Source organism: Amphiprion ocellaris, chromosome 2, assembly GCF_022539595.1.
Source record: "Amphiprion ocellaris isolate individual 3 ecotype Okinawa chromosome 2, ASM2253959v1, whole genome shotgun sequence".
Taxonomy (NCBI): domain Eukaryota; kingdom Metazoa; phylum Chordata; class Actinopteri; family Pomacentridae; genus Amphiprion; species Amphiprion ocellaris.
In genome coordinates, this window is record NC_072767.1 from 3,066,241 (window position 1) to 3,091,651 (window position 25,411).

The 25,411-nt window shown below is 38.3% G+C and overlaps 1 protein-coding gene across 1 annotated transcript in view; it reads right to left on the bottom strand.

Annotated features, from left to right (window-relative positions):
- Positions 1-25,411, bottom strand: part of fbn2b (fibrillin 2b) — a 135,169-nt gene that overhangs the window by 42,794 nt on the left and 66,964 nt on the right. Inside the window, exons 9-20 of the mRNA XM_055017454.1 lie at positions 20,174-20,299; positions 9,930-10,082; positions 8,013-8,231; positions 6,804-6,947; positions 6,461-6,580; positions 6,195-6,320; positions 4,683-4,805; positions 2,794-3,069; positions 2,622-2,675; positions 1,713-1,838; positions 725-850; positions 399-518 (exon numbers count right to left, since the gene is read on the bottom strand). Of these exons, the coding sequence (XP_054873429.1) occupies positions 399-518; positions 725-850; positions 1,713-1,838; positions 2,622-2,675; positions 2,794-3,069; positions 4,683-4,805; positions 6,195-6,320; positions 6,461-6,580; positions 6,804-6,947; positions 8,013-8,231; positions 9,930-10,082; positions 20,174-20,299 (1,713 nt within the window). The remainder of the gene's footprint in view (positions 1-398; positions 519-724; positions 851-1,712; positions 1,839-2,621; positions 2,676-2,793; positions 3,070-4,682; positions 4,806-6,194; positions 6,321-6,460; positions 6,581-6,803; positions 6,948-8,012; positions 8,232-9,929; positions 10,083-20,173; positions 20,300-25,411) is intronic.

Below are 25,411 nucleotides of genomic sequence, written 5' to 3' on the forward strand. Positions count from 1 at the left end.
GAAACAAAGCCCTAAACAAGTGGAATGTCTAAACTCAGCAGAGAGCCTCACATACCGCATGTCATTTTGAATCTGTGGCAGATCTCTGCGAAGTAAAACAATCTCCATGCGAACCGAGGCCATGCATGCGAGTATTTGTCTAATAAATCATCTGCCATTTTGCCTGTGAGATCATGTGAGGATGATAAAGCCTCTGGATGGCTCCTGGAAACTCCAACCACCTCAGTGTTTATTTACCAAAGCATAGCGTAAACCTGGATTAAACCGATTAGAAAGGAAAGACTCCTTCGTCAGTCGTTCCTTGTGACATTCGTGCCTTGTTGTGGAAGCTTTATCACGCATGACTTGTTTCCCGGAGCCTGGTTCGTGTCAAGCGTTCGGACGGACGGCCGTCTTACCCACGCAGATGGTGTTGGTGGAGTCCAGCTTGCTGCCGTGGGTGCACTCGCAGTTGAAGGACCCGGCCACGTTCCGACACACTCCGTTGATGCAGGGGCTGGACTCGCACTCGTTGATATCTGAAACATGTGCAAACACACACCTGAGGTCACGTTCTGATTCATCATTGGCGTCTGGCGGCTACAAACACAACGTGCCTCTCTCCATGAGCCACATGTTTACTGGAAACAAACAGCAGCACATCTGGGACTGATGTCACCTCGACGTGACCTCAGTTGGTGGTAAAAAAAAAAAAGACAAAACACGTGAACGTGAGTTCGTTCACCTTCACAGGTCTCCGAGTCGGGTTTGAAGACGAATCCTTTGGGACAGGAGCAGGTGTAGGAGCCCGGAGTGTTTCTGCACAGACCGTTGTCACAGAGCAGACGGTTCACCAGACACTCGTTGATGTCTGCAGCGAGAACAGAGAGAATCCATTATTCACTGCTTCAAGACCTGATTGATTCAGAACCCAACAGAACCATGAAACAGCGCCATAGTCAGTGAAAATAACAAACGTTTCCTAAGAAATGATGCAGAAATAAAACAGCTGCTTTAACTACATGATTGGTGTTTTGATAGAGTTTAGACTCAAGAGGAGGTTTAACCCTCATGTTCTCTTCATTTACAGGCACCAAAAAATATTGTTTCCTTGTCTGAAAAAAAATCAAAAAATTCAGCAAAACAAATTACCCAAATTTCTGAAAAGTTGCGAAACTTTCAGAAAATTTCAATCATTCCTGAAAAGTTTCCCTTAAAGGTTTTATTTCCAAAAAATCCCCCAAATTTGCCAAGAAAATTCTTGTAAATATTTTCAAAAAATGAGAAAAATCTTTCAAAAAAATCCTAAAAAAATCTAAAGTGATTCCATATATACATATCAGTAAAATTTCTAATGTTTTCTTTAAGAACATTCACATAAAAATCAACCAAAATCCAGCGAATTTTGCTGGATTTTGGTTTTGGCTGTTATGAATGTGTGGGTGAAAACATGGACATTTCTGGCTTTACAGCACTGACTTTCACCTTTTTTCCCAACAAACTATCCATTAAAGGTCCAAAAAATTGTTTAAGTATGGAAGGCCAAATAAGCAGAGTTCTGCTAAATCTATTAGCCAGACTGTTTAAAACAGGAGGCAGATAAAAAGTTGACTCCACTCTTCAGCTACTGTCTCATATGGAGCATTTAAACTTTAATAATCTTGCTTTTCAACAACAATGGCTAACTTTGCTAACTAGAGATGTACTGGTTTAAAAAAGGAACATAGACTCACCAACACAGTTTTTGCCACTAGTGTCCGACTCATAGCCGATGTTGCAGATGCAGCGGTAGCTTCCTCTGAGGTTCTCGCATATACCGTTCTGGCAAATGTCTGGGTCCAAGGCGCACTCATTGATGTCTAAGAGAATCAAAATCAGCTTTATGAACAAGTACGTGCAAACAGACAAGGAATTTGACTTTTCTTTGCTCTTGAAGTACAAAAAACACGCATGCATTTTAATTAGAACAACAGACTAAAGAAGGAAAATGAGTGTTTAAGTACCATGTAGAGGTATAGATAGACCACCGTTCAATAGTTTGGGGTCACGCAGACAATTTCATATTTTCCATGAAAACTCCCACTCTTATCCATGTGCTAACATAACTGCACAAGGGTTTTCTAATCATCAATGAGCCTTTCAACACCATTAGCTAACACAATGTAGCATTAGAACACAGGAGTGATGGTTGCTGGAAATGTTCCTCTGTACCTCTATGGAGATATTCCATTAAAAATCAGCTGTTTCCAGCTACAATCGTCATTTACCACATTAACAATGTCTACACTGGATTTGTCATTCATTTAATGTGATCTTCACTGAAAAAAATGCTGTTCTTTCAAAAAATAAGAACATTAGTATAGGAACGGTAATGTACGTGTACAAGAGAATGTTTAAAGTGAACCTAAAGTTAAGGTGCTCATTTATCAACAGTAAATCCAGGGTTATTGAAGCTTTATATACACGAAGTAGGTGGATGAAGGTTGTAAAGGAGCAGGTGGTTCAGGTATAGGGATTCAAATGGATTTGCTCCTGTCATTTTAGACTGAAGACTAGCAGATATCAGATGTCAAGAATGAAGGATGAATGTGCGTCTTTTAGAACAATATAGCAACATTCATATTTACATTAAACATACTGACCTCTGCCGTCAGCTGTGATGCCGATACCACTGCTGCACACGGCCTGGAACTCAGCTGGAAGACAAATCAAGTTTTCTCTTTTATTTTCAGCTTTAAATACTGTGATCATTTCAGAGCACAGCCACCAACTAAAACAAAGATCAGAACTCAAAAAAAGGTGACTTCCTTTTACCTGAGTTCCTGGAGGGGCAGGGCTGACACGGTTCTCCAAAGCCGTGTTCTGGATTAGCGCAGCAGCACTCCGACTTGGTGACGGCGCCGGGGAACGGCCGCGAGCACGTTCCCATCTTTATGGCGCCGTAGCAGGTGGTCCTCATGTGTGTGTCCACGCAAACACGGCCGTCCACGCCGATCGCCAGGCCCGGCGGACACTCGCAGCGGAAGGAGCCCTCAGAGTTGATGCAGCGGCCGTTCATGCAGATACCAGGCGTCTGACACTCATCGATGTCTGGTGGGGAGCAGATGCAAGATGGAAGAGAAATATGCAATATTATCATGTGCAATACAATTATATGTAACAGTGTCAGAGGGATATATGTAGTGGACTCTTATGCTATAGTGACAGAGGGATAAGTGTAGTATAGCAATGTGCAATAACAAAGAGATATTTGCAATATGACCATGTATAAACGCTTTAATTATTTGCTGCTTGGTAGCTGCCTCTGTCCCCCAGTTTTTGTCTGTTCTGTGCACTATGTGTTATCGCTTGTTGCTTGTTTTTCTTTTTTGTATGTTTTTGTTCAGTTATGGTTTTATGTTATTTGTAATTTCTATATTTTTGATCTGCCAATGGGACACGAGATGGAAATTAGCCGTATGGCTACAATCTCTCGCATTTACGTGAAATGCACATTAATACAAACCATTCCAATTTGAAAAAATAAACATAAAATAAATAAATAATGTCAGGTACAGTTTATTAGATAAAGCAGGTGTGCATATTATTCCAGAAATGTCCTTAACCCTCATGTCGTCCTGCGGGTCAAAATTGACCTGTTTTAAAGTTTGAAAATGTGGAGAAAAAAATATATTTTCACAGTGAAACTTCTGATGTCCACATTTTCAACATTTTTGGGAAATCTTTGAAGATTTTTTGGTGGAAAAAAGAAATGTTAAAAATGCTTCTTAAGAACATTCACACAAAAAATCAACCAAAATCCAGCGAATTTCGCTGGATTTTGGTTGATTTTTTGTGTGAATGTTCTTTTAGACAATATTAGAAGTTTTACTGATATATATGGAATCACTTCAGAAATTTTTAGGATTTTTTGGAAGATTTTTACTCATTTTTTGAAAATATTTACAAGAATTTTCTTGCCAAATTTGGGGGAATTTTTTATTTTTTTAAAATAAAACTTTTAAGCTAAACTTTGAGAAATTATTGGATTTTTCTTCCTGAAAGTTATGCAAATTTTCAGAAATTTGGGGAATTTTTTTTGCTGAATTTTTGGGTTTTTTCAGACAAGGAAACAATAATTTTTGGTGCTTGTAAATGAGGACAACAGGAAGGTTAAAGGTGGATTTCTTTTTCATTACATGGCAGATTTCAAGATCGGCAACATAGAGGAGAATAAACAAATTGCCTATAAAGTTAAAAATCTGCAGATGTGATCTTACAACTCATGCAAAAGTTTTGAGCAAACATTAGTAACATCATACTATATGCATGAAGTAAAGTACAGAAGACGCCACAAAAATCACAGAATGTTCAACATGGAATCAGGTCACTGGGAGTTGACGTTTTCTCGTTCAGATATTTGGAACATGCACCTGTGCAGTCTGTGTAATGGTGTGACTGCAATGCAATGGCAGCTGCTCTTGATGCTTCCAGACTAAATCTCTCAGCAGAGACTCATAAATTCAGCTCTCATCTATCTCCTCTGCTGCCGGACTGTGTATAGTTTCAAACAGTCTGACATCTGAAACAAAACCGAGCACGAAGAAAGGAAATCTGCAGGATTTCAAAGAACACCAAATCTGTCACTGCCGTTTTGAATCGGCCTGTTTGACTCTTTTTTCAGGTTTTCAGGTCAGTGTTTGCGCTGAGTAAATCAGACGTACCCGTGCAGTAGCGTCCGTTCGATGCTAGAGCGAAGCCAGGTTTGCAGATGCACTTGAAGCTGCCGTCCTCGTTGATGCACATGCCGTTGAGACACATGTTGGTTGTGGCGCATTCGTCGTGATCTGGATGGGCGAAAACGAGAAGTTAGGTCAGTTTGATGAAGCTGAAGGCTGGTTTTGGTAGTGCTGACACTAGATTAGCCAAGACAGGCAGCATATACACACATGTAACCATTTAAATCAGATTTATATAAAGATTTAGAGCATTACAGTGTTCTAAAATCATAAAAATAGGTCACAAATCATCATGCATGGTCAGTGTGAGTCCACCACGACATGTACACCCAAATGTGTCTGCCGCCAAGTCACGCACAGTTGCTTTGAGTTTATTTTGTGAGATCATCTATTTAAGATTCAGGCAATCAGTACAACAAGAACAGAAAACAGGAACAAGTCCTGTCAGCGAAGACAGGAGCATTCTGTAACTTTTTGGATGGGTAGAGATGAAAAAAGCTGACAAAGAACACTTTTTAATAATAAAAATAATGACTGAGTCTACAAGAATTCAAGACAGACCATCCAACTCTAACATACAACACGCAATATGATCAGTCCCTGTCAATTCAGAGTCCAGAAAATATGTTTTTAGACCATTACCGTATGTGTATGGGAACATTCTGTAAAGCAAAAATCAGCCTCATGTGTTGTTAAAATTCAACATGAAGACAACAGGGAAGCAGCTTAGAACTTTGCACATATAATGACAATATAAAGATCCCTTTGGACAACAGTTTGTTGCTCCTGTGAATGACTCTACATCACCTTTTTGACATTTTTAACATGAAAAAACTGAAAACTTGTCTTGACAACAAATTCTACTGAAGCTAAGACCCTTAAAAGTTCGTTAAATGTCAACTAAAGACTGTATTTTAGAGGGAATTATGGAAGCATCCATATATATACACTTACAGGAATTTTCTGTGGCCTCAATTTTCCCCGTATTTGAGAATACTGCACTTCTTTTCCCATTTTCAAGGGCCAATGATTAAAAATGTGGCCTCTGCTGGAGTCATTCAATCATTTAGATCTGCTCTAAACTATTCTCTTGGTGTGTTCACCAAATTTCATGGCTGTGAAAGTTATATTTCTGGAGATACTGAGCCCTTAAAATGGTTTCCCTGGTAAGATTTTTTAAAGAGTGAAAATACAAAAATTCTCAGGCCTGAAAACATGAAATCTCAAAATTCAGCCATAATACTTTTACAGAACTGACTTTTGGACTTGAAAGAACATATTTCCTGGATTCTGTTTGAACTGAAACAGACTGACCTTCTTTTATGACCAAGACAACACTAATGACTTGAGTTTATCGGTGGAAAAACAGACTACTCAACTGGAACTAATAACGTGCAACGATAAGAGACTTAAGACCTGTAAGAAACCTCCATGCTGGACTGTATCCAGTAAATGGAGGTACTGTAATTTCAGTGTGTCTTTGTGCTTCCTCCTTACCAACGCAGTTCTTTCCGTCTGGAGTGAGCTCAAAGCCGGCGTTGCAGATACACTGGAAGCTTCCCTCGGTGTTGACGCAGCGGCCGTTGCGACACATCACTCCATTCACAATGCACTCATCGATGTCTGAAAAAAGAAAAACACACTTACAATCCAAACATGCTAATCAGCTCCCCCCACACAACTGCTTCAGGAGTATTTATACACCTAATTAGCAATCTTGGTGTAATAAATGTACTGTAAGTTGACGCTACAGTCAGACGTACCGATGCAGGCCTGTTTGGTGGAGGTTCCCTGATACCCCTCGTGGCACTTGCAGTGGTACGATCCAGGCGTGTTGACACAGTCTCCGTTGATACATGGGTTACTCACACACTCGTCCACGTCTGGAATGGGAGAAAAATGAAGAAAATACAGGAGGGAATGGTTTAAACTAACAAACAACATGATTCACACTTCAGCAGATTTCTCCTGCCACCTTCACTTGTGTTGAGTTCCTTCAGTTGGCAGGAGATGGCAGTGCAGTGCACACAATGAACTGTGGCACTGTCAAAGTCTCTGCACTGAGAGCTAACACCACCTATAGACTGTACAGAGAGTCTCTCTTACCGATACACTCCCCACGAACGTCCTGCTTGTAGCCCATGTTGCACTCGCAACGGTAGCTCGGCGGCGTCGGGATGCAGCGTCCGTTCAGACACAAGTTGGTGAAATGTTTGCACACATCGATGGTGTTGTTCACGGACACAGTGCCTGAGAATACACAAGAGACACACAAACAAAACACAACTTAACTACATGTAGGAGCTGAAAAAAACACTAAATATTTGTTTTTAACAAAGAAATTAAGGTTTGGATCAATCTTTTTGAGTTCAACCAACAAACTACATTGAGTTAGTGGAAGTAGTTTAATCTCTTACCAATTTAAATGCAATGACTGGTAAACAAGTTTTTAAGTTAATCACTCCTAAAAAATTATATACAGTATTTCCATATAATTTAAAAATACTGTTTATGTGAAGTGTTGCACTACCGTTCAAAAGTTTGGACTCACTTAGAAATGTCCTTATTTTTGAAAGAAAAGCAGTTTTTTCCAATGAAGCTAGCATGAAATGAACATCCAGTGTAGACATTGTTAATGTGGTAAATGACTATTGTAGCTGGAAACAGCTGATTTTTAATGGAATATCTCCATAGAGGTACAGAGGAACATTTCCAGCAACCATCACTCCTGTGTTCTAATGCTACATTGTGTTAGCTAATGGTGTTGAAAGGCTCATTGATGATTAGAAAACCCTTGTGCAGTTATGTTAGCACATGGATAAAAGTGGGAGTTTTCATGGAAAACATGGAATTGTCTGGATGAACCCAAACTACTGAACGGTAGTGCACATATTTAGTTAACCCTCGTGTCCTCCTGCGGGTCTAATTGACCCGTTTTAAAGTTTGAAAATGTGGAAAAAATACATATATTCCATTAAAAATCAACCATTTACAGCTAGAATAGTCATTGACCACATTAACAATGTTTACACTGGATTTATCATTCATTTAATGTTATCTTCACTGAAAAAACTGCTTTTCTTTCAAAAATAAGGACATTTCCAAGTGATCCCAGACTTTTGAACAGCAACATATGTCATGTATATATGGTAAAATTGACAGTGAAGCTGACTTCGATTTGGAATTACCAACATCATTACATCAGTCCAACTCATCAAAAGGCTTTATCTCAATCACTAAAGTAGAATTTCCATCTTGCGCCCGTGCATCTAATAGGTGCGTTGAAATAGTTTGTAGATCCACAGAGTCACTGACCTATGTGCAGTCCTCCTCCGTTGCCTCCGAAACTTCCACCGTTGCCTCCAAAGCTGCCGCCGTTTCCTCCGTTGCCTCCGATCCCTCCGTTACCGTTGCCGTTCGGTACGCTCGGGAACTTGAATGGGTAGTTGCCGTTGGGGAAGTGTCCGTTGGGGTAGCTGTGAGGGAGGCCGTGTCCTTGGGGAACACCGACGATGCACAGACGCCTGTATTCGTCTACAAGAGAGAGGAAATAACAAAACAAATCAGTTTCATTTGTTTCGAACTGTTCATGTAGACTGTTGCACTGATTCACATGCATTAAATCAACCTGAACACTTGAAGATGCAGAGTACTTGGAAATTTTCCAGTGTTTTTCTTGAACTGTGTATTTCAGAAAGGCCATTCTACTTGTGAAGTTGAACATCTGCTGTAAGTTTCTGGATATGCTGACTGACTAAAGCCATTTTTGGACATGGGATACAAACACTGCTGCTTTATTAGTCTGTCATTCAGACACAGATCACTTTAACTTAACGTTCTTCACCGTTTCATTCAGACACCACAGTGACGGTACCGTATTTGTCATTCATGTGAGACTGGACGGAACTCCAAGTGATGTACAACGCATCAATTCATGCACAAAATACTAAATCTGCAACAACAGCAGCTGATCAAACTGTCCAAATAACTCACAGTCTACTTTTCTTTATGATTTCTTAATTACTTAATATTCCATTCATGTTGATGGTAATCTACTTCACAGTGTGACCCGATGTCAGATCCAGATCCATCCTGTGTCCATGTCAGGGATAATTTATATTTCTAAGTATTTAATGAGGTGCACAAACGCATACAACTCTCTTGCTTTGACATATGGATCCTGTTGCTGCAGGTATTTAATAAACTCAGACGAAAGACTCCTACAAACAGCTGGAAGCAACAAACTAATCTTGGCTCCTGTTGGCGATTTCTCAAAAGAACAATCTCTGAGCTGTGACTTTTACATTTTATGGACATTTCTGTTTGTAATAGGTGTAAAATTGGAGAGCAAAGTGAACGAGAAAGATGCTTTGTGTTCTGTTTTTGAGGCTGAAATCATTTAGCGTGAAGCACTGTTACTTGTCCTTTTGTTAATGTGACTGGATGCAGGTCAAACTTGTGCTGTGTTGAAAGTAGATAATGAGTTTTCTGTTGCAGCTTTTAGGGAAAAACAAGCTAGAAGCTCATTCAGACATGAAACCGACACGTTCAGACGCCATCAGATGAACAGAAGAGAGTGCAGATGTGAACGTTGCTGAAGTAAAAAGACAGAAGCATGCACTTGTTGAGCTCCTACAGTCTGTCTATTGGACATTTGTACTGAATGAACGTATATACTGCCTGTTTTATCCAGCTCACATGCACAGACCGTTGCTTCATTTGTTTGTTCTCCATTTAGTTTGACAATTGCACTAAATCAAAGCGCACACGCACCCGCACACATGACATACGTAAAAGAGGCAGAATGCTCTGCAGCAGATCAGTTATGGATCACACTTCTCACGCAGATGAATATTCTTCTGAATTCCAGCTAAAGAGGAGAGATGACGGGTAATTATCCGACTAATCCGTTCCATCTTTTCCTGTTTGGACGTTTGCTCATGACATCATGCGTCAGATGAGTGGATGCTCTCGCTGCTGTCAGACGCATCAAACATAAACTCAAAGCAGCTTCTTTTGCTTCACATTACTGTGTTAAACTCATCTGGCCCGTGAGCCGTTGAAGCTGTCGTGGTTTTATTTATTTGCTGCCTGTATTCGTGCCAGGTCAGAGACAATCCTTCTGTGTTTTCGAGGTTCAGTCCTAGTTTTGAGTTCATGTCCATCATTTTGATGGTGTGGATTTCAACCCTGAGATGTGGATCTTCTGCCCTGTAAGTCACGTTTACTCACCAGAACCTCTGACGGGACACATCTCAGGGATTTGCCCCAAAGCCCAGCAGCGTCCGGTTTCACAGCAGCACTGCATCTTGGTGTACTGACCGCTGAGCTCTGCAGCACAGCGACCGCTGACCAGAGCAGAGAAACAGGTTCCCACGCGCTGATCTGAGGAGGAAAAAGATGCGTTAACGTAATTACATGACTGAGAAATAACTCACAGTGTTTACACATGGAAATGCACACATTTTGTCATTTGCAGAGCTGGTAAAAAAAACAAGATCTTGCACATTTGATATAGATATTATCTGATTATTTCCATTACGGGAGCCAACTTTTCTGCCACTTCACAGATGGTACAGTTTATATCAACACATTAATATGCTACCTTTTAGTAAATTTGCAAGTTAAGGTACTACATATCAAATATTTATCTAAAACACTTCCAACATAGGTGTACAATATATACATACTGTATGTGCATGTTTAACGCTGCTCTTTCTCCCAATAACTTTTTTTTTTATTGCAATAACAGAATTCTGGGTACATGATCCTCCATGCCAAACCTGTACATATGTAAATTCATCGTCATATTTGTGTGTGTGTGTGTGTGTGTGTGTTTCTGTTCTGTGGATAGTTTGTATATATGTTTTATGTATTTTTATGCATTTATTCCTACCGGGGCCTCTTGGTCAGAGCATTTTACCTGGTTAAATAAAGCTCACATAAATAAAAATATATGTACATATCCATATGCAGATTCATCACACCTGGTATATTGTCTCTATATCTTTATTTTTCAGCCTGCTTCTTTCAGCTGCCTTAATGTGAATTTCCCCAGTAGGGATCATGAAAGTTTATCTTATCTTATCTTATCTTATCTTATCTTATCTTATCTTATCTTATCTACACTGAACAAAAACATGAATGCAGCTTACAAATGGCGTCCTTTTTGACTTGGAGAAGAAGTTAAAAATCTGATTTTTATTGTTAAATTTAGCAAACACTGCACCAAAAGTGAGCTGTTAAATTGGCGACAAATTTTGGACTAAAAATCGACAAAGATCCTGGAGTGACCAGCACATGGACACTAATAACGGCCAGCTAAAAATTCAGCTTTATGCAGATGACACAGATAACAAGAAGAACATGAGAGCATGTTGCTAGTGTGCTGAATGCTGCAGGTCAGTTACAGGCTGAGCCAGCGCTTTAATGTCCGCAGCTTTTCAAACATTTGTAGCTTAACCCTCGTGCCGTCCTACAGGTCAAAACTGACCCGTTTGAAAATGTGGAAAAAAATATATTTTCAGTGAAACTTCTGATGTCTACATTTTCAACATTTTTCCGAAGTTTTTGAACATTTTTTGGTGTAAAAAAAAGAAATATTAAAAATGTTTCTTAAGAACATTCACAAAAAAAATCTTAAAGAAAACATTAGAAGTTTTACTGATATATATATGGAATCACTTTAGATATTTTTAGGATTTTTTTGGGAAGATTTTTACTCATTTTTTGAAAATGTTTACAAGAATTTTCTTGCCAAATTTGAGGGATTTTTTTAAAATAAAACTTTTAAGGGAAACTTTTAAGGAATTATTAGAATTTTCTTCCTGAAGGTTTTGTAAATTTTCAGAAATTTGGGGAATTTTTTTGCTGAATTTTTGGATTATTTTCAGACAAGGAAACAATATATTTTGGTGTCTGTAAATGAGGACAACAGGAGGGTTAAATCTCTATTTTGAGACTGTCCTTTCTTATGCATTTTTCTCAAGGAGGGCCTTCAAAACGTGGTTGTTAATGACGATAAAGCTTCTAATTCAGTAACCGAACTACCGTTGGACTGAGCTGCCCTCTGCATGTCGGCTCAGGAGGAAGCTTCTTTACAGGCTGCAGTGGGAAAAGGTTTCCTGGGGTCTCGGCTAATAGCAGGCATCTGAAAGGCCTCCAAAAAGGGGGGTCCTATTTGTTACAGTTTTCCAGGTTGGGGTTAACGGGGCAGGAGACGAGGGGAGTCCGGGTTCAAAGAGGAAGAGTTGAGACCCGGAGGTTTCTGGGTATTCAAGGAAAAATACCCGGAGAAAGAGAAAGAGAGGGTGAATGTGAGGGAATCATTCTAGAGAATTTAAAAGCGTCTACAGAAAGAGAGACGGGGGAGGCAGGGGGAGGAGCACAAGTCGATTAACTCACTAATGAGCCAGCAGTCTGGAATTAATCACTTTCATGTGCAGCAATTCCTGCCAATTACATAAAATCGCTTATCTTATCTTATCTTATCTTATCTTATCTTATCTTATCTTATCTTATCTACACTGAACAAAAACATGAATGCAGCTTACAAATGGCGTCCTTTTTGACTTGGAGAAGAAGTTAAAAATCTGATTTTTATTGTTAAATTTAGCAAACACTGCACCAAAAGTGAGCTGTTAAATTGGCGACAAATTTTGGACTAAAAATCGACAAAGATCCTGGAGTGACCAGCACATGGACACTAATAACGGCCAGCTAAAAATTCAGCTTTATGCAGATGACACAGATAACAAGAAGAACATGAGATCATGTTGCTAGTGTGCTGAATGCTGCAGGTCAGTTACAGGCTCAGCCAGCGCTTTAATGTCCGCAGCTTTTCAAACATTTGTAGCTTAACCCTCGTGCCGTCCTACAGGTCAAAACTGACCCGTTTGAAAATGTGGAAAAAAATATATTTTCAGTGAAACTTCTGATGTCTACATTTTCAACATTTTTCCGAAGTTTTTGAACATTTTTTGGTGTAAAAAAAAGAAATATTAAAAATGTTTCTTAAGAACATTCACAAAAAAAATCTTAAAGAAAACATTAGAAGTTTTACTGATATATATATGGAATCACTTTAGATATTTTTAGGATTTTTTTGGGAAGATTTTTACTCATTTTTTGAAAATGTTTACAAGAATTTTCTTGCCAAATTTGAGGGATTTTTTTAAAATAAAACTTTTAAGGGAAACTTTTAAGGAATTATTAGAATTTTCTTCCTGAAGGTTTTGTAAATTTTCAGAAATTTGGGGAATTTTTTTGCTGAATTTTTGGATTATTTTCAGATAAGGAAACAATATATTTTGGTGTCTGTAAATGAGGACAACAGGAGGGTTAAATCTCTATTTTGAGACTGTCCTTTCTTATGCATTTTTCTCAAGGAGGGCCTTCAAAACGTGGTTGTTAATGACGATAAAGCTTCTAATTCAGTAACCGAACTACCGTTGGACTGAGCTGCCCTCTGCATGTCGGCTCAGGAGGAAGCTTCTTTACAGGCTGCAGTGGGAAAAGGTTTCCTGGGGTCTCGGCTAATAGCAGGCATCTGAAAGGCCTCCAAAAAGGGGGGTCCTATTTGTTACAGTTTTCCAGGTTGGGGTTAACGGGGCAGGAGACGAGGGGAGTCCGGGTTCAAAGAGGAAGAGTTGAGACCCGGAGGTTTCTGGGTATTCAAGGAAAAATACCCGGAGAAAGAGAAAGAGAGGGTGAATGTGAGGGAATCATTCTAGAGAATTTAAAAGCGTCTACAGAAAGAGAGACGGGGGAGGCAGGGGGAGGAGCACAAGTCGATTAACTCACTAATGAGCCAGCAGTCTGGAATTAATCACTTTCATGTGGAGCAATTCCTGCCAATTACATAAAATCGCTGGATTTGGTTGATTTCTATGTGAATGTTCTTAAAGACAATATTAGAAGTTTTACTGATATATATGGAATCACTTTAGATATTTTTAGGATTTTTTTTGCAAGATTTTTACTCATTTACTCAATACTGACAAGAATTTTCTTGCCAAATCTGGAGGATTTTTTAAAAAATAAAACTTTTAAGGGAAACTTTTAAGGAATTCTTGGGATTTTCTTCCTGAAGGTTTTGCAAATTTTCAGAAATTTGGGGAATTTTTTTTGCTGAATTTTTGGATTTTTTTCAGACAAGGAAACAATATTTTTTGGTGCTCGTAAATGAGGACAACAGGAGGGTTAAAAGGTGATTTAAATGTGCAGAACATTCACCATTTTATCGTCTCCTTCCACACCTTTGCTTCTTTTTGCATTTTTCTGTGTCATCAAGTAATATTTCTCTGCTCTGTCCATTAGTTATTAGACTATTCATTGCTTAAAATATTGGGACACCATAGTATACATGTATTTGTGTAGTTTCACGCCTGTTTTGTATGATTTGTGCAGAGCTATTGATTTTAAATTATTCTTCTGAAAGCTACAATAGTGTCATTTGAGGTTTGTAGCTGACATAAACCCTGAATTCAGTCCCATCCAACACCTTTGGGAGATGAAAACCAAACCTAAACCAGTATTAGCACCTAAATTTACCGTGGCTGAACACTCTATTAAGTAAATCCGCACAGAAAGGCTCAAAAATTTTACAAAAAACCCAAAAAACATCCCACAGGACCGAGCTAGCCAGTGGAGGAGGACAATGATGACTGAAATTGAATCCAGACCGAGTTTCTCTGGCTGCTGCGGCACTACATGTGCTTTCATTTGGAGAGGTGTTTTTACAGACCGACTGGACGGCTCGTCGTTTTTCCACCGTGTGACGGGACGTTAGTGCATCAGGATACATAGCAAAGCCTCCAGACCAGAACAAACATCCTGCTGCTAAAACCAGCAAATCCACCCCGTAAAAGATGGTATACTGGCGTTTAATGGCTCCATGTTCCGACCACAAGCAAGAAGTCAGAGAGCATCAGTACCATGAAGAGGAAACGCTTTGTTTTGTCTTTCTGTTTTATAGAACCAAGACAGACTGTAAAGCAGTTCATTTCGTTCCTCTAAAACGTGAATTAACTGCACTTCGGTTGATTAACCCTCGTGTCGTCCTGCGGGTCAAAATTGACTCGTTTTAAAGTTTGAAAATCTGGAAAAAAAATATATTTTCACAGTGAAACTTCTGATGTCCACATGTTCAATGTTTTTCGGAAATTTCTGAACATTTTTTTGGTGGAAAAAAGAAATGTTAAAAAAAATGCTCCTTTAAGAACATTCACAAAAAAAATCAACCAAAATCCAGCGAATTTCGCTGGATTTTGGTTGGTTTTTTCTGAATGTTCTTCAAGAAAATATTAGAAGTTTTACCGGTATATATGTAATCACTTTAGATATTTTTAGGATTTTTTTGGAAGATTTTTACTCATTTTTTGAAAATATTTACAAGAATTTTCTTGCCAAATTTGGGAAATTTTTTAAAAATAAAGATTTGAAGGGAAACTTTTAAGGAATTATTGGAATTTTCTTCCTGACAGTTTGCAAAATTTCAGAAATCTGGGGATTTTTTTGGTGAATTTTTGGATTTTTTTCAGACAAGGAAATAATATTTTTTGGTGCCCGTAAATGAAGACAACAGGAGGGTTAAGAACATTCACAAAAAAATCAACCAAAAACCAGCGAATTTCACTGGATTTTGGTTGATTTTTATGTGAATGTTCTTAAAGAAAATAATAGAAGTTTTACTGATACATATGTAATCACTTTAGATATTTTTAGGAGTTTTTGGAAGATTTTTACTCATTTTTTTCAAAATATTTACAAGAATTTTCTTGCCAAATTTGGGGGAATTTTTTAAAAATAAACTTTTAAGCAAAATTATTGGAATTTTCTTCCTGAAGGTTTTGCAAATTTTCAGAAATCTGGGGAATTTTTTTTGTTGAATTTTTAGATATTTTTCAGACATTTGGTGCCCATAAATGAAGACAACAGGAGGATTAATTAGCTCGTCTTGTGAGGTGTGAAAGTGCAGAACCAGCTGAGTTAAATTAACTTAACTTGAGAAAACAAGTTCAATAATCTGAACATATTTCGTCATCGGTAGATTTACGTAGATTATTATTGAGATAACTGACAAAAAGAAGTCTCTGCGGGGTTTCAAACCTCTAAAAATTCATCCTGGAAGTTGGTTCATGAGCTTGATTTGTTTCCTTTAAACCTAATTTAGCGAGTTGAGTGAACTCTGTTGTTTATTAACTCATCATTTAAGTCAAAGTGCCTTAGAAATATGAGCAAAACTCATATATTTACGTTCAGTAAACTGTAAAAATGGGCGGATTTGACTAAATCTCTCCATAATATTTTACAGTGTGAGGTGTAAAAGGCAATAAATAAGTTAATAATTTGGATTGTTGCGTCTTTATTGTTAGATTTGTCCCATTTTGTTGATTTTTACATCTTCATTGTTAGTTTTGTTCCATTTTGGTCATTTTGTGTCAGATTTTGTTGATTTTTTGAGTCTCTGTCGTTAGTTTTTTTCAATTTTACATCATTTTATGTCATATTTGGAACATTTTGTGTCTGATTTCAGTCTTTTTTCATATATTCGTTGCCGTTTTGTTCCTTTGCGGGGTTTTTTTGTCCCATTTAGAACATTTTGTGTCTTACACTGTTAATTTTGCAGTGCAAGGTTAAACGGGAATAAATAAGTTTAAAAAATAAGCCTAAGTCTAAATGTGACTTTGGATCACCGGTCGCAGTCTGTTGTTTCTTGTCTTTACTCATCTTCTCCTCGTCCTTCTTGGGAGTTGGACAAAGACGGAGGAAGGATATGTGGAGGTTGCGTCCGGCACATGTTTTATTTGCTCTTTCTGTTATTTTTTCCCCCTTTAGAGCAAAACCTCATCTGAAAGGAGCGACAAGAAACATCCATACGTGTGAGGGACGCAAGCACGAAAAGGTCAAAGAAAAATAGATCGATAAGGAGGATGACAGGAAAAACAAACGGCCAGAAGAGGAGGAAGAAGACGGAAGATATGCAGATACGAGGTCCAGACGGAATGAGCTTCGGTGTAAAACACAGAAGAAAGATGGGGTGTGCAGAGGCAGGAATAAAGAGTGATATATCATTTCAGGGAAAAGAAGCAAAAGGGGAAAAAAAGAGAAGATATGGACACGCATAAAAACAGACAGATGGGGAGTCGTTGGTTTGTAAACCACGTTCTTCTACATCCACGTCAGGAGAAGCACGCGAGGCTAAACTTTCTCCGTCTCTATCCTCGACTTTTCCTGTTTTTTCTGTCGTGGAGGAAAACAGATCGTTTAAATCCTCTCAAACACCTCGAAGAGAGGCTCGGGCCAACAACGTGTGAATGAGAAACACATTGTAAAGAGTTTTACAGAGCCGAGATTCACAGTAAATCAGGTCATTCAGCAAACGTGAGCTCCTCTGCCGCCTTAATAATGTGAGTTTACTGTCAGTTAATTAGCTCACAATCATCTTATTAGTTGTCAAAGTGCAAAACTAGATGAGTTAAATTAACTGAACTTGAGAAAAAAAATCTAAAGTCGGACTTGCTTTAACCCTCGAGTCGTCCTGCGGGTCAAAATTGATCCGTTTTAAAGTTTGAAAATGTGGAAAAAAATAAATATTTTCACAGTGAATCTTCTGCTGTCCACATTTTCAACATTTTTGGGAAATCTTTGAACATTTCTTGGTGGACAAAAAGAAATGTTAAAAATGTTTCTTAAGAACATTCACAAAAAAAATCTTTTATGTGAATGTTCTTAAAGAAAATATTAGAAGTTTTACTGATATATGTGTAATCATTTTAGATATTTTTAGGATTTTTTTGGAAGACTTTTACAAATTTTTTGAAAATATTTATAAGAATTTTCTTGCCAAATTTTGGGGTTTTTTTAAAAATAAAACTTTTAAGGGAAACTTTTAAGGAATTATTGAAATGTTCTTCCTGAAGGTTTTGCAAATTTTCAGAAATTTGGGGAATTTTTTTGCTGAATTTTTGGATTTTTTTCAGACAAAGAAACAGTATTTTTTGGTGCCCGTAAATGAGGACAGCAGGAGGGTTAATTTCTTTTTCTTTTTCTTCTTCATTTTAAGAACTTCCCGCCTTATAAATAAATTCAGCCATTTAGAATATTTTGGGCTTCATATTGTTGACTTTTGCGTCTCTCCTATTAGTTTTGTTCCATTTTGATCACTCTGTGTCACATTTTGTTGATTTTTGTGTCTGCCGTTAGTTTTGTTCCATTTTGGTCAGATTGTGTCACATTTGAACCATTTTGTGATCATTTTGCATCTCTTCATAGTTGTTTTTGCTCCAGTTTGGTCTCTTTTTAACCATTCTTTCTGTTTCTGGTCATTTTGTGTCTCATTATTTTTGCATCTCTTTATTGTTTGTCTTCCATTTTAGTCATTTTGTGTCACATTTGGGACAACTTTCTGCCATCAAGATTAGTCATCTTGCACATCTTAGTTGACTTTCTTTTCCTCTTCTCTCATTTTGGTTATTTTGCGTCGAGCATTGTTCATTTTGTGTCTCTTTTTGATCATTTTGCATCTTTTCAATGTTGTTTATGTTACATTCTTTGATCTTTTTGTGTCACATTTGGAACAGTATGTGTCTATTTTCTGTTAGTTTGTGACTCTAGAAAAGACTAGTTGACCTGACACAATTTGTTTTACAGTGTAAAGGTAAAAGGTGATACATGCAGAAGTGCAGAACGTTCAACATTTCTTCATCTCTTTTCACATTTTGGCTCCTTTCTAATACCAAGTTTCAAGTCCTTTTACTTCTTTGTGCACTTTTCTGTATCGTCATGCTCATTTTTTACCCCTTTGTTTAGTGCCTACATGTAGACTACATGACCTAAAATATGGAAACACCGCTGTATACATATATTTGTGCACATTTGCATCTGTTTTGTATGATTTAGGTGGGTCAGTTGAGTCCAAATTGTGCCTCATTATACAGCAATAGTGCCATTTAAGCATTGCAGCTGATGAAATCCCCAAACTCAGTCCCGTCAAATGCTTTTAGGATCACGAACTGAACTGAAAACCAAACCTAAACCAGTATTAGCACCAGAATTCATTGTGGCTAAATAGCTCTGAGAAGTAAATTTCCACAGTCAGACTCAATAAATTTACATTTGTTGAAGCAGCATATTAATTCTCATGGATTTGAAATGAGACGTTCCCTCACATAGTAGCGTAGTGTTCAGTGTCCACATATTTTCATACATATTGTGTATATTTGTCTCACTTTGTTGGAGTTATTGGTGCCATATTTCCTCTCTGTTTCGCCTTTAAACACCAGATGCTGGTAACATCGCAGCTACACGACAGACGAGCTCACACCCGACCTGAGATCCCTCATCGTCCTATAGGTGCACATGTGGGCAGATGTTTTCTGGACTTCTTGACATATTCAACAAAACTCCTCTCACACTTTTTCCAAAACAAACCCGGGAAACCAATTATGTGCTTCAGATGATGACGGGTGAAAACCAGGAGATAGCTTCAATAGGAGGAATTTCACATTTATGTTAAAAGAACCGAGAGGAAACGTGTCTCCAATTACGGCCCTCCAGAGGGTTTGAGCAGGAGTTTTTATTGGAGGAGAGTGAAACAAATCGACCCTGAAAGGTCCAATCTGGAGCAAAATCTTGACATAATATCCAAACACCTGGCTGTGTTCCACTGTAGCAGGAATGCATTAATACCTGGTGGTGATTCATCGAGGTATGCAGTGTGTAAATGAGTCTGAGGAGCGCTAACACTGCAGTAGATTAACCCTCGTGTCGTCCTGCGGGTCAAAATTGACCCCTTGCAAAGTTTGAAAATGTGGGGAAAAAATAGATTTTCACTGTGAAACTTCTGATGTCCACATTTCCAACATTTCTGGGAAATTTTTGAACATTTTTTGGTGGAAAAAAGAAATGTTTCTTAAGAACACTCACAAAAAAAATCGACCAAACTCCAGCGAATTTCACTGGATTTTGGTTGACTTTTTGTGAATGTTCTTAAAGAAAATATTAGAAGTTTTACTGATATATATGTAATCATTTTAGATATTTTTAGGATTTTTTGGAAGATTTTTACTCATTTTTTTCCAAACTATTTACAAGAATTTTCTTGCCAAATTTGGGGGAATTTTTTTAAAATAAACTTTTAAGCGAAACTTTTAAGAAATTATTGGAATTTTCTTTGTGAAGGTTTTGCAAATTTTTGGAAATTTGGGGAATTTTTTTGCTGAATTTTTGTCAGACAAGGAAACAATATTTTTTGGTGCCCGTAAATGAAGACAGCAGGAGGGTGAATGCTGTCGAGGCCAAACGTGCGTGCCAGTGTGTTCGTGTGCACGTGGCGGCGGCAGGTCTGCAGGCCAGCTTGACTCATCAGAACTCGGAGGAAGCGGCCAGATGTGGAGCCGGCCGGGGGGCGAGGAAACGCACAAACGAGAGGGGGAAACATTGACAAAGTGTGTTTACGTGTGTGCCTGACTCACCCACACATCTGGATCCGTCGGTGCTGGAGACGTAGCCTCGTGGGCAGGTGCAGACGTAGCTGCCGGCCGTGTTGGTGCATTCGCCTCCGTCGCACACGCCGGGGATGGTGCTGCACTCGTCGATGTCTGAAAGTCGTAAATGCCATCATGAGACGCGTCTGCCGGTGTTAAAATGTTCAGAATGTGTTTGTTTGGAGAGGCGCAGTAGCAACATGCAGTAAAGGTTATTGCTCCGGAGTTTCTCCCTCGGGGAAAATCAAGAAGTGGGATTACTTCACTTCTTGTTTGTTCCGTTCAGGCTAAAAGTCAAGCTCATGAGCTAAACATGTAAACGGCACGAACCGTCCAATAGTAAACTGAGCGGCTGAATGAGTTAAACAACAGCAAGAGAACTAATCAAATCACATATAAAACAAACAAAAGAAAGCAGAGATTACAACTGAATGGACGAGACAAGCCGAGCAGTTTAGTGACCAACTCACTGACTGATAAAACTAAATCATTCAGTCAAAAGGTGACCTTCTCTCAGAACCATAAGGGTGCTAACTGGAACTCAAAATGGTTCTTTGCAGTGATGCCATAGAAGAACCGTTTTTAGTTGCACAAAGAAGCTTTTAGCAAGAAGCTCCCTAAAGATGCTGCAAAGAACCATCATATTTAAGGCAATACAAATGGTGCTCTGAACATCTGTAGCAAAAAGCTGGTTCTTTGAGGATCTGTTTTCAAGACAGCTTTATCTGGTTCTATGTTAATAAAGGCATTTGATAGTCAGTAAATGTAAGAATTAGCAGCATTTCTGGGTTCCTTCCATTAGAACACATTTGATTTTTTGGGTCAGACAGAACATGCTTAAAGATGGGATTTGGAAAACTGTGATGGGTATTGTTCAGTGTTTTCTGATGTCTTAAAGACCAAATGATTCATCCATATGGAAAACGATTCTTAGACGCGACTCTAATTTTATGCTATTACCTGCCATCAAACCACATAATACAACAAAATACATAAAGCTCTTTCAAGAATCACAATTTAAAATGACACTTTATCCCTTATAATAAAATGTAACTTTAAGTTGACAGAATGCACCAAAGCAAACTGCAGACCAGTTCAATTTTACTTATATAACGCCAATTCACAACACGTCATCTCATAGCACTTAACAGAAGTAAGGTGAAGAATTTGTGGAGAATTTTGAACAGAGAACCCAACAATCCAAAGTTCCGTTTGGATTCGAGCGACAGTGGGAAGGAACCCAAAAAAAAAAAAAAAAAAAAAAAAAAAAAAGAGAAAGATAAATGAGATTTAACTACAGTATAAAGTACTTAAAATTGGTTGGCGGTTGGACGGACGGACGGACAGGCAGACAGAGTGCTAACATAACTGCACAAGGGTTTTCTAATCATCAATGAACCTTTCAACACCATTAGCTAACACAATGTAGCATTAGAACACAGGAGTGATGGTTGCTGGAAATGTTCCTCTGTACCTCTATGGAGATATTCCATTAAAAATCAGCTGTTTCCAGCTACAATAGTCATTTACCATATTAACAATGTCTACACTGGATTTATCAGTCATTTAATGCTATCTTCACTGGAAAAAAAATGCTTTTCTTTCAAAAATAAGGCCATTTCTAAGTGAGCCCAAACTTTTGAATGGTGGTGTTCATTAAATAGCACACATCTCACACACACATCCACTGTTTACTACACTCTATGGATTGCAGTCATTTCTCTACTGCTCATTGTGTCCCTAGTAAAAAAAATACACTTTCTACAGTGTAATCTGTAGTATTGGTAATGTTTCTCACATGCTTCTGAGTGTTTAGTATGCACATGTCAGGCTCATTTATCCAGGTGACACACATTTCCCTCCTGTGTTTAGTAACGTCTGGCCTTCTGCTGCTGACATGAGCTGTATTTGGAGCTTTTACTGCCTCACCTCGGCCTTCTGCCACCGCTGTCAGACGGGAGTCAGCAGGGGAACGTTGCTGCACAGTAAAGACGACACATGGATATAAGTTAGCTGCTCTTTACTCCCGCGAAGACAAACACCTTTCACTTTTCCAGCTGAACGCTCGCACGCCATACGTCTGCTGATGCCGTAATTATGCCCCGCAGCGGCGCAGTAATTACACATACGTATAAATAAGCATGACACATCATAAAAACCCGAAACCTTCTGGAACTTCACTCTGGGTTCCCCCGTCATGGAGGCCCCCTTTCAGAATAATACAACTTAATGCTGTCATAAAGAGAACCACAGCGAGGTCGGGTTCTGTCCACAGTCCAACCGTTTCAATCAGGTCGGCTTGGTACCTTTAACCTGTTGTCATTTCAGTTTAACCGTAAACCCTAGATTGGATTGTAGATGTCATTTCTACACCACATTGTTTCGTTTTTTGGATATTCTAGAAAAATAATGCTTCTTAAATCATTCTTCAGAAGGCTCTTTGACTCTCAGTTGAAGAAACGATTTATTTAGGTGGCGGTTCTTCACCGGTTTTATGTGATTCTGTAAGGTATTTTAATTGTTGTGGTAGATTATTTGGTTCGGTGGCAGACAACAGTATGAAATTAGAATCATTTGGTCTATTTAGCGCCAAAAAAATGTGAAAAATGTCTAGCACACTTTCCAAAATCCTACACAACAGGAATCTTGTAAAATCTTGTTCTGTCTGACCAAGATCCCAGAATATTCAATGTGTTCTAATGGCAGGAACCCAGAAATGCTCCAGGTTCTTACATGTTTTGCCTCAAAATTACTTAAACAATTATTAAGTCCAAAATAATGGGTCCTAATGTGACTTACGAATCTAATTTGGATAAACTTAATTGAAGGAATTCATTTAAGTTGGTCCAACAATTCTCTTTTTTCAGTCTGTGTGATTTAATCATTTTTTAAAAATGTTTATCTTCTTATCTAAACTTTAAAAGTGTGTATTTGTGCAGCGTCAGTGTGTGAGAATCTGTGAGCAACGAGGAGGTCCGAGTGTGTAATGAGAAAGTCTCCCAGATGCCGTAAGTGTTTCTTTGTTCGGCGCTAACAGCTGGTTTTGGGCCAAAGAACTGTATTTATGGAAGGAAAATGGAAGGCGAGGCAGAGAAGGCAGCGAGAGCCGGAGGAGGAGAGTAAAAGGACAGACTGTTGAGCTCAGACTGAACTAAAAGCCGGCAGTAAAACCAGGTGGCTCGTTGGGCCCAAAACCATCACACAGCTTAACTGCACTTCATCTTAACTGCTGCAAAACCTCGAGAACTTCACTCACTGAAGCTGTTTGTGCACCAACCAGCAGCGCTTTTCAATAAAAACTTTCCCAGAGGACCCGCTCTGATTGTTGGTGAGATTTCACAAACACAAACAAAATGGATTTCCTGCAGATTCGTGATTTCAGATAGACGTCACAACACCTCTTTTGTTCCGTTGTTTTTACAAGCAAACACTGCTACTCACAGTTCCTCATCTGTAAAATCAGCTTCATATTTACTGTTTAAATTCATTTTTTTCTAGCTATCGCATTGGTTTTTATAGATTATTCCAGGTTTTGTGCTTTGAAAACCCGTTTCTGATACTGATTCTGAACTCTTTGCCTTTGGACAAATGGTATGAAAATCCACAAAATGACACCAGAGATTCGTCATCGGTTCATATTTTAACTAAAAAAAACAAGCAAAAACACTTTACAGCCAATGCACTGCCTCACGTTTTTAAAGAAAGTGATCTAAACCAGAGTTTATTGGGTTCTTTCTTTGCCTTTGCTCAACCTTTTCACCAAATTTCATGAAGTTCTGACTCACACTTGCTGACAGACAAACAGCAGTGAAAACATGCCTTGTGAACAACACATTTTAGTAATTCTGACAATCTAAATACAAATTTATTCCATGTGAGGGCCCTTTTTTGCCAGTTCCATCTATACTGTGCAGGAAATCATGTGTTTTTAATTAATATCATATTAAATTTTGACAAAGTGAAGTTATGTGTTAAAAAATGATTTTGTCAACAAATTTTAGAATCAAGTAAGTGTTCCACTAGTTTATCAAGCCCAAACTTCAAACGGATGTTAGTTCTTGTGTCTGAAATGTGAGGATTTGCTGCATTTGTCTCGTTTATATGAGTTTTTTTCAGACAAAGTGTGACTTTGTGCCGACTCGCTGATTATAGGAAACAGTCTTTACTGGAAGCTCCAGTCCTGTTTGCTAAGTTTTAATGAACTGAAATGACATTTTGCCTTTTTAGAATTGTTAAATGTTTTATTAGTTGATCAAGCACGAACTTCAACTGATTGTTGGTTCTTGCATCTTAAATGTAAGGAATTGTCTCGTTTATTCGATTGTTTTTCAGACAAAAAAAAACTAGTGCCTCATCACTGATTATGGGAAACAAGCTTTAGTGGAAGCTCCAGTTGTGTTTTTACTGTAACTTGAAGCACAAATCTGTCAACCTCATGAAACAGTCTCCAACAAAAACCTAAAGGTCTCCACCAATGAACTGTTCTCCCTCTAAGATTTGCTGCATTTGTATAGTTTATGTCATTGATCATTGGACACCATCTTTAGTGGAAACTCCAGTCCTGTTTTGTCTGTGCGTATAAGGATCTACTTACAAGATAGTTTTATCTGGTTCTGTTCTCATAACCGCATTTGATGGTCATTAACTTTGTCACATTTTTGGGTTCCTTCCATTAAAAATGAGTATTTCCTGTTGTAGTTGGTCAGACAAAACAACACGATGTTTGATAGACCAAATGATTTATAGATACTGAAAGTAACTGTTAGATGCAGTTTTAATTTCATGCTATTACCTGCCACCGAACGACATCAACATGTTACATGAAACACCTCAAAGAACCCCATAAAGATCGCAAATTAAGAGGTTTTTCAGCTTAGATACAGAAAAGAACTATTTCAGACTAAAGAAAGACTAAAGAAATCACATAACCTAGTAAATGAAGAACCACATAAAGTGTGTGAAGAACCATCCTCTAAATGAAGACGTTCTTCAACTTGGAGACAGAAAAGAACTACAGAACTATTTAAGACCTGTTATTTTTCTATGGTATTAAAAGACGGAACCAGTGAACCTCAAAGAACCATCTAAAGCTGTCCCTTTAGTGGAAACTTCAGTCATGTTTTTGTATAATTTGAGGTACAGATTTTGAAACCTCGAGTAAACCTAAAGGTCTCCACCAACGAACTGTTTTCCCTCAAAGATCTGATGCATTTGTATAGTTTATAA